This window comes from Typopeltis vanoorti, chromosome 17 (assembly GCF_054136105.1).
Source record: "Typopeltis vanoorti isolate ZY-2024b chromosome 17, IOZ_Tvanoo_1.0, whole genome shotgun sequence".
Taxonomy (NCBI): Eukaryota; Metazoa; Arthropoda; class Arachnida; order Uropygi; family Thelyphonidae; genus Typopeltis; species Typopeltis vanoorti.
The window spans coordinates 7,832,006-7,848,014 of record NC_143565.1 but is presented as its reverse complement, the minus strand read 5'-3'; the positions used below and the strand labels follow the sequence as shown (position 1 = coordinate 7,848,014).

The 16,009-nt window shown below is 38.2% G+C and overlaps 1 protein-coding gene across 1 annotated transcript in view; it reads right to left on the bottom strand.

Annotated features, from left to right (window-relative positions):
* LOC150097118 (dynein beta chain, ciliary-like) overlaps nt 1-16,009 on the bottom strand; it is a 225,437-nt gene that overhangs the window by 176,511 nt on the left and 32,917 nt on the right. Inside the window, exons 2-3 of the mRNA XM_090407588.1 lie at nt 11,418-11,614; nt 11,251-11,366 (exon numbers count right to left, since the gene is read on the bottom strand). Of these exons, the coding sequence (XP_090263714.1) occupies nt 11,251-11,366; nt 11,418-11,614 (313 nt within the window). The remainder of the gene's footprint in view (nt 1-11,250; nt 11,367-11,417; nt 11,615-16,009) is intronic.

Below are 16,009 nucleotides of genomic sequence, written 5' to 3'. Positions count from 1 at the left end.
GGCTCCCACTGATGAGACCTCAATAAAGGTCGAAACCGGTCTGGGTAGTAGCCCTTCCTTTAATGCATAGCATTATACATGTCCGCAAGGAGATGTGCCTTGCATTATGGGAGATACTGAGACAAGGAGTGATGAGAGCTTGGTCCACCTTTACCACGAGTTGCATCAGTCCTAAAGATACTTCAGGCGCAAACTTTGCTTGCTTACACTTGGATAAAGGCTTAAACTAAATTTATTATAGTCTAACTAAGTGGAAAAAAACTTCCATCTTTCTCTAAATCCAGAGTAATTTAATAATAAGGTGGTACACCTTTTGGAAACTTGTATAGGTAAATATGACTTCTCCATTGCTTCTGCTTTAGCATCACCACTTCTGGGTCTGGCTTCCACTGACAAGGCCTCAATAAAGGTCAAAACTGGTTGGAAGCTTGGGTGATAAATGGCAATGCTGTAGCCCATGAAGTTTTAACTGAGGCTCGGCTGCTGATGTCACCCAGGTCCAGGGCAGGTGGGGGGTAATGATTGGCAATGCTATAGCCCATGAAGTTAACTGAGGCATGGCTGTTGCTGTTACCCCTCAGATGAGATATGAGCAAATAAGTGGCTCTGCTTGGTGGTGAGGTGAGCCTTTCACAATGTAGAGCCAACCGGTTCTGAGAGTTCTTCTCAGTGGCAGAGTGAGCCTGTTACTGAAGGGAACAATGCTGATTTTTGGAGTTTGACCTGTACTTGAACATTCAAGACCGAAACCAGTCTGGGTAGTGGCCCTTCCCTTAATGCATAGCATTATACATGTCTGCAAGGAGATGTGTTTTGCATTATGGGAGATACTGAGACAAGGAGTGATGAGAACTTGGTCCACCTTTACCACAAGTTGCCTCAGTCCTGAAGATACTTCAGGCGAAAACTTTGTTTGCTTACACTTGGATAAAGGATTAAACTAAATTTATTATAGTCTAACCAAGTGAAAAAAAACTTCCAACATCTTTCTCTAAATCCAGAGTAATTTAATAATAAGGTGGTGCACCTTTTGGCAACTCGTATAGGTAAATATGACTTCTCCATTGCTTCTGCCTTAGTATCACCACTTCTGGGTCTGGCTCCCACTGACGAGACCTCAATAAAGGTCGAAACCGGTTTGGGTAGTGGCCCTTCCCTTAATACATAGCATTATGCATGTCTGCAAGGAGATGTGCTTTGCATTATGGGAGATACTGAGACAAGGAGTGATGAGAACTTGGTCCACCTTTACCACAAGTTGCCTCAGTCCTGAAGATACTTCAGGCGAAAACTTTGTTTGCTTACACTTGGATAAAGGATTAAACTAAATTTATTATAGTCTAACCAAGTGAAAAAAAACTTCCAACATCTTTCTCTAAATCCAGAGTAATTTAATAATAAGGTGGTGCACCTTTTGGCAACTCGTATAGGTAAATATGACTTCTCCATTGCTTCTGCCTTAGTATCACCACTTCTGGGTCTGGCTCCCACTGACGAGACCTCAATAAAGGTCGAAACCGGTTTGGGTAGTGGCCCTTCCCTTAATACATAGCATTATGCATGTCTGCAAGGAGATGTGCTTTGCATTATGAGAGATACTGAGGCAAGGAGTGATGAGAGCTTGTTCCACCTTTACCATGAGTTGCCTCAGTCCTGAAGATACTTCAGGCTCTTGCACTTAGATAAAGGATTAAACTAAATTTATTATAACAGTAGGAAGGATGACCAGTGTGATTAATGCTTTGGATATGAGATGTAAACATGCAAGAGAGAAAGCGAGAGAGAGAGAGAGAGAGAGAGAAAATGTGAGGATGGATATCATAGGATTATTGAGAGTGAAAGGCAGTGAGTGTGGTAGGAAGGGTAATTGGTGTGTTGCCCAGGTATAACGATGATGAGTTGAAGTGATGAGCAAAAATCATGAATGGTATTTAGCAGAACAGTATAACAAGAATGGAGCACAGTTTGCTGATGTAGGAAATGCATACCATGGGCAAATGGACTGTTATATTTATACACAAATGTAAAGAGTATTCAAAACAAGAGAGCTGAGTTTGTTCCATTGATTGAGGCAGTATGCCCAAAGATAATTGGAATAAGTGAAACTTGTTTGTCTGAGGAGAATGTGATGTTGGGAATAGAATTAGAAGGATATGTAATTTTCAAGATGTGTGTGTGTGTGGGGGGGGTGCTGTTAAATCATTGTGTCTGCAAAGTGTGAAAGTTAATAGTGCATACACACATTTTGAATCTGTCTGGTGTGAAGTTGAAATAAATATGTTAGAATATCTGACAGGATGCTGTTATAGGCCAGGGAATGCAGAGGATACCGATTGTGAAATGTTTAGGCAAATTAATATGAATGTAAAAAGAAGGTGATCTTGATGGGAGATTTTAATTACAGAACATAGAATAGAATGGTGGAGATAGTGTATGGGAATAAGAAGAACAAGAGTTTGCTGAATTTCTGAGAGATAAGTATCTTAAGCAGCATGTGACTGAAGCAACTAGAGGCTTTAATGTCTTGGATTTGGTGATAACTTCACAAGATCTAGTTGTTAAATGAAGTGTTAACACTGCTGCCAGTTAGTGAGAGTGATCACGCGGTACTAGTTTGGGAAGTGATGAAACAAGAAAAGGTTACTGACAAAAATGGATACATGTGGAAGTATAAAGCAGGTGATTATATAAAGTGCTGTAGTCTGTTAGCATCAGTATGTTAGGTAGATGAGCTGAGTGAAAAAGATGTTGACAATGCATAGAAATTCACAAGGCAGTATCTCACAAAATCAAAGTATGACTGCATACCATGCGTTAAGAGAGTATATAGAGTAGGAGTAGAATGGATGAACAGTGAAAACAAGCAAGCTGTGCTGCAAAAGAAAATGCCATGAAGAAGATACAAGACAATTAGTTGTGATCGGACTCATTAAAAGTATAAAGCACAGGTTAGAAAGGTGACAAGCATGATAAAAAAAGAAAAGGTGCATTATGAGAGGAGATTGGATGATCAGGCCAAGGTTAACTCAAGGAAATTTTTTTGCTATATGGCAAGCATGAGGAAGAATAATTATGGCACATTAACTACTAGTGGTTGTCTTAGGCAGTAGAAGGCAATGGTGTAGTTGCAGTTAGTTGTAGTTGGTAGAGTAGGTGCCATCCCTATATGAGTCTTTGGACTCCCTGGAGGTGTTACATAATAATAATAATAATAATAATAATAATAATAATAATTAACACTGGTGGATAATCTTGGCAGCAGCAGATTAACAGTTGCAAAGGATATAGTGGAATTATTGAACAAGCACTTTATCAGCGTATATCATTATTATTATCATTATTATCCCAAGACCCCCTGGAGTCAAAGACACATCTAGGAAGTCCCTTTGTCATACACACAGCTCATCATACTGTGTTTAAACACACTCAAATTCTCCACAGATACCACATTCTCATGTAAGGCATTCACAACTCTGCATGCAAAAAACCTGCTTCTCACTCCCACAGCTTCCAGGGATGTCCTCTGGTTCTCCCATGTTTGCTGCAAAACCTCTCCAACATTGATCATATAACAACCTTTACTAGCTTGTAGATCTGTATCATATCACCCCCACTTCCTCCTATTCACTAGACTCTGTAAATTGCATTTTCTCAACCTTTCTTCATAATCAACATTCTAGAGATCAGCCACAACATTATCAGTTGCCTCTGGACCCTTTCCAACATCTCATTGTCCTTTTGAAATCCAGGCAACCAAATCTGCACACAGTAGTCCATGTGTGGCCTAGCCTTATACAATAGAACTTCTACAAGTCAGTGTCCTCTACATTATTCCCAAGATTTGTTGTGTTGTCCTCACAATTTCAGCAATGTGTCCTCTAAATTTTAGATCTTTATCCACTATCATTCTAAGATCTTTCATTTCCTCCATCTCCAGCAATATATTCCCAATAAATGTAAATTCTACATCCCATCTGTAAATTAAATATGCCAAGAAATTATATTCTTGGTTTAATCCTTTATCCAAGTGTAGGCAAACAAAGATTGCATATGAAGTATCTTCATGACTGGGCAACTTGTATATAGAGGCTAATGACTTCTCTATTACTTCAAGCTTGGTATAACTTCTGGGTTATACTGAAGAGACCTCAATAAAGGTCGAAACCAGTCTGGGTAGTGATCTTTCCCATAATGCTGTGCATTATGGGAAGGCGCTCGTGAGGCAAGCATGGCAGATGTGTGTAAGAAGAGCTCCGGATTGAGATAAGTTATTCTTGAAATAATTAATTGTATATGAGTATTTGTTTGAGTAAGAGCTGCTATAAAAGTTGTGCACTACTAGTATGATTAGAGTGTGGGATATTTTGCCTAAACTTAGTTACGAATTACCATATTTGCCAGCATATAAGATGCACCCCCTTTTTTGTACTCATTTTTTAGGAAAAAAACTTGATTACTGAATATAATATTATAATGAATTTACAATATCTCAAATATGAAGTAATAATTAGGTCTACTTTCAACTAGGAAAGAGTACCTTTTAATCTTCTTCGTTAAATCTGAGAAATCCATCTCCAGAGCTAAATAAGAGACACTTGAAACCTCTTCTAAATCAGAATCTGAGTCCTCATACAACAAATTATCCTCTGTACCATCCAGTGCATTACTAATGCCACACTTCTTAAATGATTTAAACACTGTCTCAGTTTTCACAGCATCCCATGAAGCTTTGACCCACTCACAAACTTGCGAAATGCTAGGCTTCTTCCTGATGGCGTAACCTCAAAATCTGAAGACTGCATCCAGCAGTCTTCTGGATACAGTGTTCCACTTCTCCTTCATAAATCCCTTAAATGGTTTATTAATACAGACATCAAAAGGTTGAAGCTGACTAGTTAGACCTCCTGGAATTACAGCTAACTGAGTTTTCAATTCCTTGAGTTTATTTTTAACATCTTCTGTTCTGTGAGAGTGAAACTGATCCCATTACTAGCAGGGCAGGCTTCTTCAACAGTCCACCAGAGCACCTAGACCAAATGTTATCTATCCACAACTGGAATACTAGAATGTATTCCAGTAACTGGAATACATAACTAATGTAATTGGAATGTTCTCACACACTGCAAGGAAACAAGAAAGAAACCACATAACTTGGAAGACAGAAAATTTCCAGAAATGAAAGTAATAAAAAACTGAGTATTGGCGTATAAGATGCACCCCGTTTTTGGAGAGATGCCTGTTGTGTTTGTATACAAATGCAAAAAGTATAAGAAGCAAGGCAGATGAAATGGTTGCACTAATTGCATATGTTCACCCAAGGATTGTTGGAATAAGTGAGACATGGTTGGAAGAGGACGAAATCCTGACAGTAATTAGAGATGGAAGGATATGATGTATTTCGTGAGGATAGAAGGGGTAAAAAGGGAGGGGGAGTGCTATTGATGATAGAGAAAGAGTTATGTCCATACAAAGTACAGATGCAAGAGGGAAATAGTGTCAGTGGTTTTGAGGCAGTATGGTGTGAGATAGAGGTGAATGGAATCAAATACTTGGTGGGATGTTGTTATAGACCAGGTAATGTGGATGGTGGTGATAATGAAATGTATGATCAAATTAGCCAAGCAATTAATAAATGGGTGACCGTTATGGGCAATTTTAATTATGGCAATATAGACTGGAATGAGGAGATAGCAACTGGAAGTAAAGAAAATGAGGTTCATGAGTTTTTGAGGGATAACTACCTCAGACAGTATGTAACAGAGGGGGATGATAGGATTGAGGGTCTTGGATTTGATCATCTCACCACAGGATGTAATTATAAATGAGATGTCAAATCATCCATCAATTGGTGAGAGAGTGACCATGAGGTGATTACCTGGGTGGTTGCCAGCAGTGTGAGGACAGATAGATTAGTGCATTAGAACATATATGCAGAACTACAAGGGGGGGGGGGATGATTATGAAGAGCTCAGGAGACAGCTTGCAGATGGAGCATCCCTTCACAAATCCATGTTGACTCTAACAGATAACATTACCCTCATCTGCGCAATGATGTATACAGTCCTTCACTACTTTCTCCAAGATCTTACTAACTACTGATGACACACAAACTGGCCTATAATTAGACACTTCCAGTGTATTACCGCCCTTATGCAATGGCACTATCTTCCCTTCCTTCCATTCTATGGGCACCTTTCCTGCAGCCGGACTTTCATTGAAGTGCCAGATCAAAGGCACTGTCAGTTCCCTAGCACATTCTCTCAAAACTCGTGGTGAAATACCATCCAGTCCCAAAGTTTTACTGACATCCAGAGTACTCAGTATCTGAAACACACTCTCCTCCTGTACCTCTAAACCTCGAACCAGCCCTATCCCTCTAGCATTAATACTGACTCCTTTAGGATGAAATACTCCAATAAAGTGTTCATTGAACAATTCCATTATGTCCTCTGCATCAGTCCCTCTATTTCCATTTTTATCCCACAATATCATTCTTCCACAGTCATTTCTCCTCCTACTGGCCACATAGCTAAAACTTCCCTAGGATTTTCCTTGAATCTAAGGGTCAATCTTTTCTCATATTCCAGTTTCGCCTTCCTTACCATACTAGTCACTCTCCTGGCCTGTGTCTTATATTCTTCATGCATCTTCTCTTCACCCGTCTCCTTATATTTCTTCCATAGCCTCTTTTTCGTATGCAGTTCCTGTTTAATATTGTTTGTCATCCACTTTACTTCAAATTGTGTCCTCTTCTTCACTCGTGGAATACAGCTTACTATTGCTGCTAACAAATATTCCTTCCCAATTTCCCAAACATTAATGATATTCCATCCTGCCAATTCCTCCCTTCATGAAACTTCCCCAAGTTGATATCTAAGACTATTATAATCACCTGCCTTATAATTCCACATATGTTCCTGTCTCTTTGATACTCCTGCATGTCTGTACATCTTCCAAGTCAAAACCGCATATTCGCTCTCTCCAACTGGTGGGAAAGATGTCATCTCAGTTATTATCTACTCATCTGATGCTATGACAGTCTTCATTTACAGAATATAGTGGTGCCTTAGTTAACGACGGTAATCCGTTCCAGGATTGCTGTCGTTAACCAAGGTGTAATTCCCCATACGATTTAATTGAAAATCAATTAATTTGTTCCGGCTCCTCCCCCAACCATAGTACATATTAAAATGCAGATAAAACTCATTTAAATGTCATAAAAATATGATAAATATCATTTATTTATTATACAGTATATGTATTAGCTACAAAAAAATTAACATTAATAAAATGAATTGTTCATGAAAACAGTTTTTAATTATCAATCTTCACCAGAAGGACAATTGAGCTTAACTTCGAAGTTTTTTGACAAATGGACCTTTAAAAAACATGTCCAGGGTTATTTGCTTCTGCCTCTTTTTTAAAATGTTTCTGAAAAACTGCATGGACTTTTCATTAAATAGATCTGCAGCTATGATTTGTTTGGATTCCATTTCATAGCAACATTTTGAACTTCCTCCCACTTTGCCAAAACATTTTTGATTTCAGCAGTCGTAATTTGTTCTTTCTCTCCATCCTCATCTGCAGATGAAATTTTCATTTCCTTTTCTTCACATTGCTGCTTGAAAAGTTCTTTTAGCTCGTCAGTAATCAGTTCTCGGTCATGCATCTCCAATAATTCTTCAACATCTTCTTCCTCTACTTCCAAGTTAAGATCATGAGCAGTTGCCACAATATTCTTTACCAATTTGTGTCCTTCATCTGAAGTTTCTTCATTACCAAAGAAAGTACACAGTTTCCTCCATGCTGCTTTGAGACATATTGTTACTTCTTGCCAAGCCTTTACAATTAGCCTAATTGCTATGACAATGTTGAATTCTTCCTTCCAAAATTTTCTTATGGTTATGTTGGTAGCCTCACACATTTCAAAGCACCTGGAAAAAGTGCTGTTGTGTAAAGTTTTTTAAAATTTGCAATTATCAGCTGATCCATCTTGGGAGGAAGAAATCACCTTGATAAAATCTAATTCCTCTGGTAGCTCTTCTTGTATGCCTGTTGGATGGCCAGGTGCATTATCCAAGGTTAAAATGGCTTTTATAGGCAGATTGTTTTTGTTTAAGATAGGCTTTGACAGTTAGTCCAAACAAATTCGCGAATCCAGTCTCTAAATTCTATTCTTGTGACCCAGGCTTTGCTGTTAGACTTCCACAAAACACCGAGATTGGATTTAGAGACAATGAACTTTTTGAATGCTCGGGGATTCTCTGAGTGGTAGATTAACATTGGTTTTACCTTGCAGTCTCCACTTGCATTTGATGCTAAAAGCAATGTTAATCTATCATTCATTGATTTATGCCCAGGAAGCGTTTTTTCTTCTTTTGTGATAAATGTCCTGTTGGGCATTTCCTTCCAAAATAATCTCGTCTCATCACAATTGAAGACTTTTGAGGTAGGTATTCTCCTTCTTCTAAAATTCTTGTAAATTGACAAATTTATCTGCTGCTGCCTCTCCGTATCTGACCACACTATGAATTCCTGTTCTTTTTTTAAAGTTATCAAACCAACCTCTGCTACCTTTGAAATCATCATCTATCTCAGAACTTGATCCCGAAGTCTTCTTTTTCAAATCTTGATATAAATCTGTTTAGCTTTCTGACAGATTGCATTTTGAGATGTAGTATTGCATGCCATTTCTCTTTCTTTGATCCAAATTAGTAATAGATTTTCCATTTGCTCAAAAAGAAGCACTCTGACATTCAACCTTGAAGTTCCCATAGCAACCTTAGCTACCATAAGTTCTTTTTTCTTAGCCAAAATGGTTGATTGTAGAATGATAGATTTCATATATTTGAGCTAGCTGCATAACTTTCACACCTTCATGATGTTTTGCTATTATTGCTATTTGCTATTATTGATGTTTTGCTATTCTTGAAGAAGAGGGAAGATATTATAGAGACCTACAAGTTGGTAAGGGGGTTGTTATAGGATCAATGCTGGAGAAGTTTTACAGAGAATAGTGGGAGATCAGGGGAGAACCAGAGGTCATCCCTGGAAACTGTATGAAGAGGGTGTGAGTAGGGGAGTAAGAGGCAGGTTTTTTTTGTGCAGAGTTGTGAATGACTGGAATGCCTTGCCTGAGAATGTGGTGTCTGCAAAAAGTTTGAATGTGTTTAAAACACGGTATGATGAGCTGTGTGTGTGTGTGTGTGTGTGATACAAGGACCTCCCAGATGAGTCTTTGACTCCATGAGGTCTTGGGGTGGTAATAATAATAATAATAATATTTCTTTCTTCTGTTCAATAGAGAAAATTTTTCTGTTTTTTTTTTTCCCTCACTAGCTTTCTTTTTGGGACCCATTTTGTCACATGCTAAAAAAATTCACTCTATAAAAAAAAGATACGTAAAATACGGTATTATTACAAATTGTACAACACTAAGATAAGGGATACAAAGAACATATCATCACCTGAAAATAAAGGTAAAAGTTCAAAAAAAAACTTTCGGAAATAAAAGTTAACAGTTAAATTCAAAACCTGCAATTTTTTTTCTCAGGCAACATTCTCAGGCAAGACTTTGCATTTTGCATGTAAGGTGACGATATTAGATAGTACTTACCATAACATACACTGATTAGCAGCTTATAGATACAACAATTATTATACAGATGAGATTTGATTTTGCCTTTTGATGGCGAATGAAGAGTGACACGCACCAGCCGATTTATTGTCTATATGAACCAATACAAAAAATAAATGATTAAATACTCGTTTTCATCATAAAACGCATTTATAACTGCAAAATTTAAAATAAAGCACAGTACACTACAAGAAAAGAAATGATAAACGTAAACAACTGGCTATGATGGGTCAAACATATCTGAGCTTCACAGCTATGCCATTCTCTATTCGACAATGTCTTCCTGCGCGTGGCTGAGTGCGATCGGAAAATTCCGGTTTTTTAGATTGGATAGAGGTTCACATAATCGAGAGTCATCAAACAAAGCTTGTGTCATTAACCAAGAGATTTTTTTTATTACAGCCACTTGTCGTTATCTGAGGCCGTTGTTAACCAAGGCACCACTGTATATGATTTTGACAATAAACACCATCATATAACTGAAAAAGAGAGCCAAATTGGGTAGTGACCTCCCCCATAATGTATTATTATTATTATTACAGGAGACCCCAGGGAGTCCTTAGACTCATCGAGAGAGGCCCTAAACATCATGTCCATCACAACTATACGACATTCTCACAGTATCTATCATACCTTGCCTTGAACTCACTCACCGTCATAGCACCCACAACAGACTCTGGCAGCTTATTCCGGTTTTTTAGACCCACTCATTTACCACTCTAAAAGTAAAGAACCCAGCTCTAACACCCTTGCTAACCACACTCTTGCCCAGCTACCATAGGTGTCCCCTAGTTCTCCCACCATCAGTCCTGATCTCAAAAATATCCTCTGATTTAATCCTATAGAAACCTTTCAGAATTTGAATGTCTCAATCATATCTCCCCTTTTCTGCCTATCAACTAATTTCTGCAACCCACAAATCTTCAACCTGTTCTCATAAGGTTCATTCCATAGACCTGCTATCATCTTGGTCACTCGTATAACATCATACATCTCTTAGGTGATGTGTTTTACATTATGGGTAATACTAAGGATAGTGAACAGAGCTTAATCCACCTTTGCTATGAGTTGCCTGTCCTGAAAGGTTTGCTTACACTTGGATCTGCCAAAACTTTATAGTTTCTATATTCGGCTTTGAAATAATGCTGGATTCATTATCCACTTAATTTGAATCATACAATTTGTCAAATAAACACCATCATATAAATAGCCTGCAAATAGTCCTTTCTCCTTCTTTGCAATTCTTCTTTCTTTCTCTTCTCCATTACCTCACTTACCAGATGTTTCTTCAGTCAATCAGACTTATGGTTTACCCTGTGTAAGCCTGTCTAAGAGCATTATTTCTTTCATCAGTACTACCTCATCATTCTTCTAATCTACTATTGCTTCTTTCCTTTTTTTTTTTCCACCTTTATCTCCTTTCGTTAGCATTTTGGTCATCATTTACCTTCTGGTTACCAGACAGAAATACTCACCACATAAATATATTATTCCTATATAGTTAAAACATCATTCCAGACTAAGGTGAAAAGCAGAATTTTTTCCCTTGAAACAAAAAATGCAGGAAGAAATTATAAATGCAGTAACACTAAAAGAATTCAAACAATACTGACAGACATCATGACAGCTAGAATGGGCACCTCCTGCAAATAATGCCATCACTTCATGAGGGTCTAAATTAATATTAATACTAGTTTTAAGAATAAGAGCTGCAAGTTTGTCTTCTGGACTTAAAAAATAAAATTACACATTCAGAAATATATAATTCAGTATACTACACCTGTTTAGCATAGCCAAGTTGCAGTTTTCCACCATCTGAATGTCATTTGGATATGGTAACACAGTTTTTCCTTGTGCTTGGCCAACAGCTCTATAAAGAACTGTCCTAAAATCTTGAATGTGGTGTATTACATCTTCAGACACATCATTTGACAAGCAATCATGATTTTTTCGATTGCACAAGATGGGCAATAATACCTGTATAAAATGGGAAAATTAAATGATTTCAGTATTAAAAATGGCTGCTACTACTATGAACTATTATTATTATTATTATTACCCCAAGACCTCATGGAGTCAAAGGCTCATCTGAGAAGTCCTTTTATCACACACACATCTCATCATACCGTGTCTTAAACACACTCAAACTCCTTGCAGACACCACACTCTCAGGCAAGACATACCAATCATTCACAACTCTGCATGAAAAACCCTGCCTCTCACTCCCTTACTCACACCCTCTTTATACAGTTTCCAGGGATGACCTCTGGTTCTCCCCTGATCTCCCACTATTCCCTGTAGAACTTCTCCAGCATTGATCATATAACAACCCCTTACTAACTTGTAGGCTTCTATCATATCTTCCCTCTTCCTCCTGTCCACCAGACTCTGCAAATTACATCTTCTCAATCTTTCCTCATACTCAACATTCCAGAGGTCAGAAACTACCTTAGTCAGTTGCCTTTGGCCCCTTTCCAACATCTCTTTATCCTTCTGAAAATCCGGTGACCAAATCTGGGCACAATAGTCCATGTGTGGCCTAATCAAAGCCTTACAACGGAACAAGAATCTCCCTACTTCTACACATCAGTGTCCTCTGCTTCATTCCCAGAAGCCTTTGTGTTGTCTTCACAATTTTGGCAATGTGTCCCCTAAATTTTAGAACCTTAGCCACTATCACCCCCAGATCTCTTATTTCCTCTACCTCCAACAATATATTCTCACCAAGCATAAATTCTGCATCCCATCTTTGTTTTCCAAATGTTAAAACCTTACATTTTGCAACATTGAACTCACATCCCCATTTCCATGCCCAACCACTCAATTTATTCAAGTCTTCTTGCAAGGCCACAACATCTTCACTACTCTTTATGGTTCGTCCCAACTTTGCATCATCTGCAAACAACTGAATATCTCCATCCAATTTCTTTGCCAATATCATTAATGTACAAGTTAAACAGTAATGGCTCTAAAACAGACCCCTGAGGCACTCCACTAGTGACTTTCCTTTTCCTGGATATCACACCCCCATACACAAGTTGTTGATATCTATCAGATAGCCATTCTCCAATCCAATGCACTAATCTAATATCCAACCCCAACTGCTCTAGTTTGACTGTCAACTTATCATGAGGTACTCTATCAAACGCCTTTGCAAAATCCAAGTATATTACTGTGTATCCTTCTCCTCTGTCCAAGGAAGCAGTCACGTTACTGTAATAAGTAAGTAGATTACTAAAACATGACCTCCCTTTAGCAAATCCATGCTGTCCATCAAAGATAATACCATTGTTATCAACCCAACTCTGGATCCTAGTTCTCACAAGCTTCTCCAACAACTTAACCACAACACCTGACACACAGATAGGCCTATAGTTTGATGCTTGAGTTTGATCACCTCCTTTATGAAGTGGCACAATCTTGCCTTCCTTCCACTCCTTAGGAACTTGACCGAGTGCAAGACTCGTATAAAAAAAATATGTCAATGCAGGTGTCAACTCCCTGGCACATTTCGTCAGAATATGCGGTGATATATTATCAAGTCCCACAGCCTTATTTACATCTACTTGACTCAACTCCCCAAACACTCACTTACAGTCTGTCTCTCCCCCCCTATCATCAACTGCTCTCAATCTCTCCATGAAGTCACATTCACAAGATTGAAAGATCTTTATGAACTGCTCATTTAGTATCTCCACCACACATTCTGCAACAGCTGTCTTTATACCATTTTCTCCAATCAATGTCATCCTTCCATAATCAGTCTTTCTTTTGTTAGCTACATATTGAAAGAACTCCCTAGGATTCTTTTTGGCTTCATTAGCTAACTGCTGTTCATACCTCTCTTTAGCTACTCTCACCAACCAAGTCACCTTCCTTGCCTGGTCTTTGTAGACCTCATGAAATTGGTTATTTCCACTTCCATTATGCTGCCTCCACAATGCCCTTTTTCTCTGTATCGCATGCTTAATCTCTTTATTCATCCATCACATCTACCTTATTTAACCTTCTCACCCTTGGAATAGATTTAGACATTGCATCTACTAGATAGTTTTTGAAAATCCCCCAAGCTGCATTGATCTCTTTTCCAGATAACTCCTCATTCCACGCTACACCCGCAAGCTGTCTCCTGAGCTCTTCATAATCATCCTCCCCCCCTTGTAGTTCCACATATACCCTTTTCTCACAGGGGTCCTCGCACTGCGGGCAACCACCCAGGTAATCACCTCATGGTCACTCTCACCAATTGGCGGATGATTTGATACCTCATTGATAATTACATCCTCCGATGAGATGACCAAATCCAAGACCCTTAATCCTCTTGTGCCCTCTGTTACATACTGTCTGAGGTAGTTATCCCTCAAAAACTCAAGAAACTCATTTTCTTTACATCCAGTTGCTATCTCATCATTCCAGTCTGTATTGTAATAATTAAAATCACCCATAATGATCACCCATTCTCTGCAGTTTCTACACTAACCCACCATAATCTATTAAATGCTTTTGCAAAGCCCAAGAATATGACACATGAATCTCCCTTATCCAACACATTCATCACCTTACCATAAAGCGCATTTAGATTTATAAAAACAAAATCTAATCTTCATAAAACCCATGCTGACCATCTATGGCCATCATCAGATTTTTGTGTTGGATCAGTGACTGGCTGTCAGATAGGTATCACAAAGTTGTATAGTTGGGTGCAGTATCTCGAAAGAAAAAGGTCATCAGTGGTGTGCCACAGGGGTCAGATTTGGGGCCATTGTTGTTCAATTTGTATGTTAATGATATTGGTTTGGGTTTAACTAGTGATATCCAGCTGTTTGCAGATGATGCAAAACTGGGGAGAGAAATGCACAGTCAGGCTGATGTTAATACCTTACAAGAGGACTTGAATAGATTGCACGAATGGACAGGTAGAACTGTCAGTTCAATGTTGCCAAGTGTAAGGTTTCAAGATTTGGTAAGCAACGATGAGATGCCAAGTATACACTTGGTAGGGAAACTTTAACAGAAGTAGAGGAGATGAGAGATCTAGGTGTGATGGTGGACAAGGACCTGAAATTCAGGGTCCACATTGCACAACCCGTGTGGGGATACCTGTAACCCCCATCGGGCACATCCATGTTGGCGGATCGGGGAATGCTCGTCATAGTTTACTATGAAGGGTAGGAGGGAAATAAAATACCTCCCGGGACCAACAGGATAGCACTTCCCTCATAGGAAGTGCTATCCTGTTTATAGTGCTACCCTCACTAGACTCGGGTGCTGAAGGCTATTCCCCTGCACACCTTAAAATTTCACTCATTAAAAGAAATAACAAAGAGATAGCCGAACTGCCTAAATGGTTAATGACAAAGCAAGGAAAAAGGTACATGAGATACTGAACATGGAACGTTAAAAGTCTACATGGAAAAGAAAACGAATTAATAGATGAATTTAAAAAATCAAGATTGGATTTTCTAGCAGTCACAGAAACAAAAAAGAAAGGTCAAGGTTTCCAGAAAATGAAAGATGGGTATATACTTTTCTATTCAGGAGTAAATCCAAGAGAATGGGGAAAACAAGGGGTAGCTTGCATAATTAAACCAGATCTCAAAGAATATATTACTAAATGGCAACTAATAAACGAAAAGTTGTTGACAATTACTATAGATTTTAAATCAGACAACCAAGTATTCACTGTAATTGTTGCATATGGCCCAAACGATAATGCCAATAAAGAAATTAAAGATGAATTCTTCGAACACTTACAAAAAACAATTGAAGAAGTTCAAGGGCATATCATACTACTAGGAGACCTTAATGGCCGGGTAGGGAATCAAGTAGATGAAGAAACGAAACAAGTGTTGGGATCACAAGGAGAAATAGCCTGGAATAATAATGGAGAAAGAATAATAAATCTTTGCCTTACAAATAATTTAGTAATAGCGAATACTATGTTCAAGCATAAAGAAATCCATAAATTTACCAGGGAAGAGCCTAATAGAAATGAAAAATCTATAATCGACTACACCATCATAAGCAGATCATACTGGAAGTATACAAAAAATGCAAGAGTCTACAGAGGTCCTGAAATAGGCAGTGACCACTACTTATTAGTATTGGAAACAATCCATAAAATAAAAGTTGAAAAATGTAGAAAAAGGAAATAAATGTTAACATAAAGAACTACAAACTAAAGAAAGAAGAAACAGCCATTGAGTATAAAAGTAAAATAGAAGAGAAGATGAAAGAAGTAGAAAAAGAGATATATGAAGACCAAGATGTAGAAAACCTATGGTACAGGTTCAAAACACTTCTTCTAGAAACAAGCAAAGAAATTTGTGGTGTATCATTAAATAATAAACAGAAGAAACATAAAACACCCTG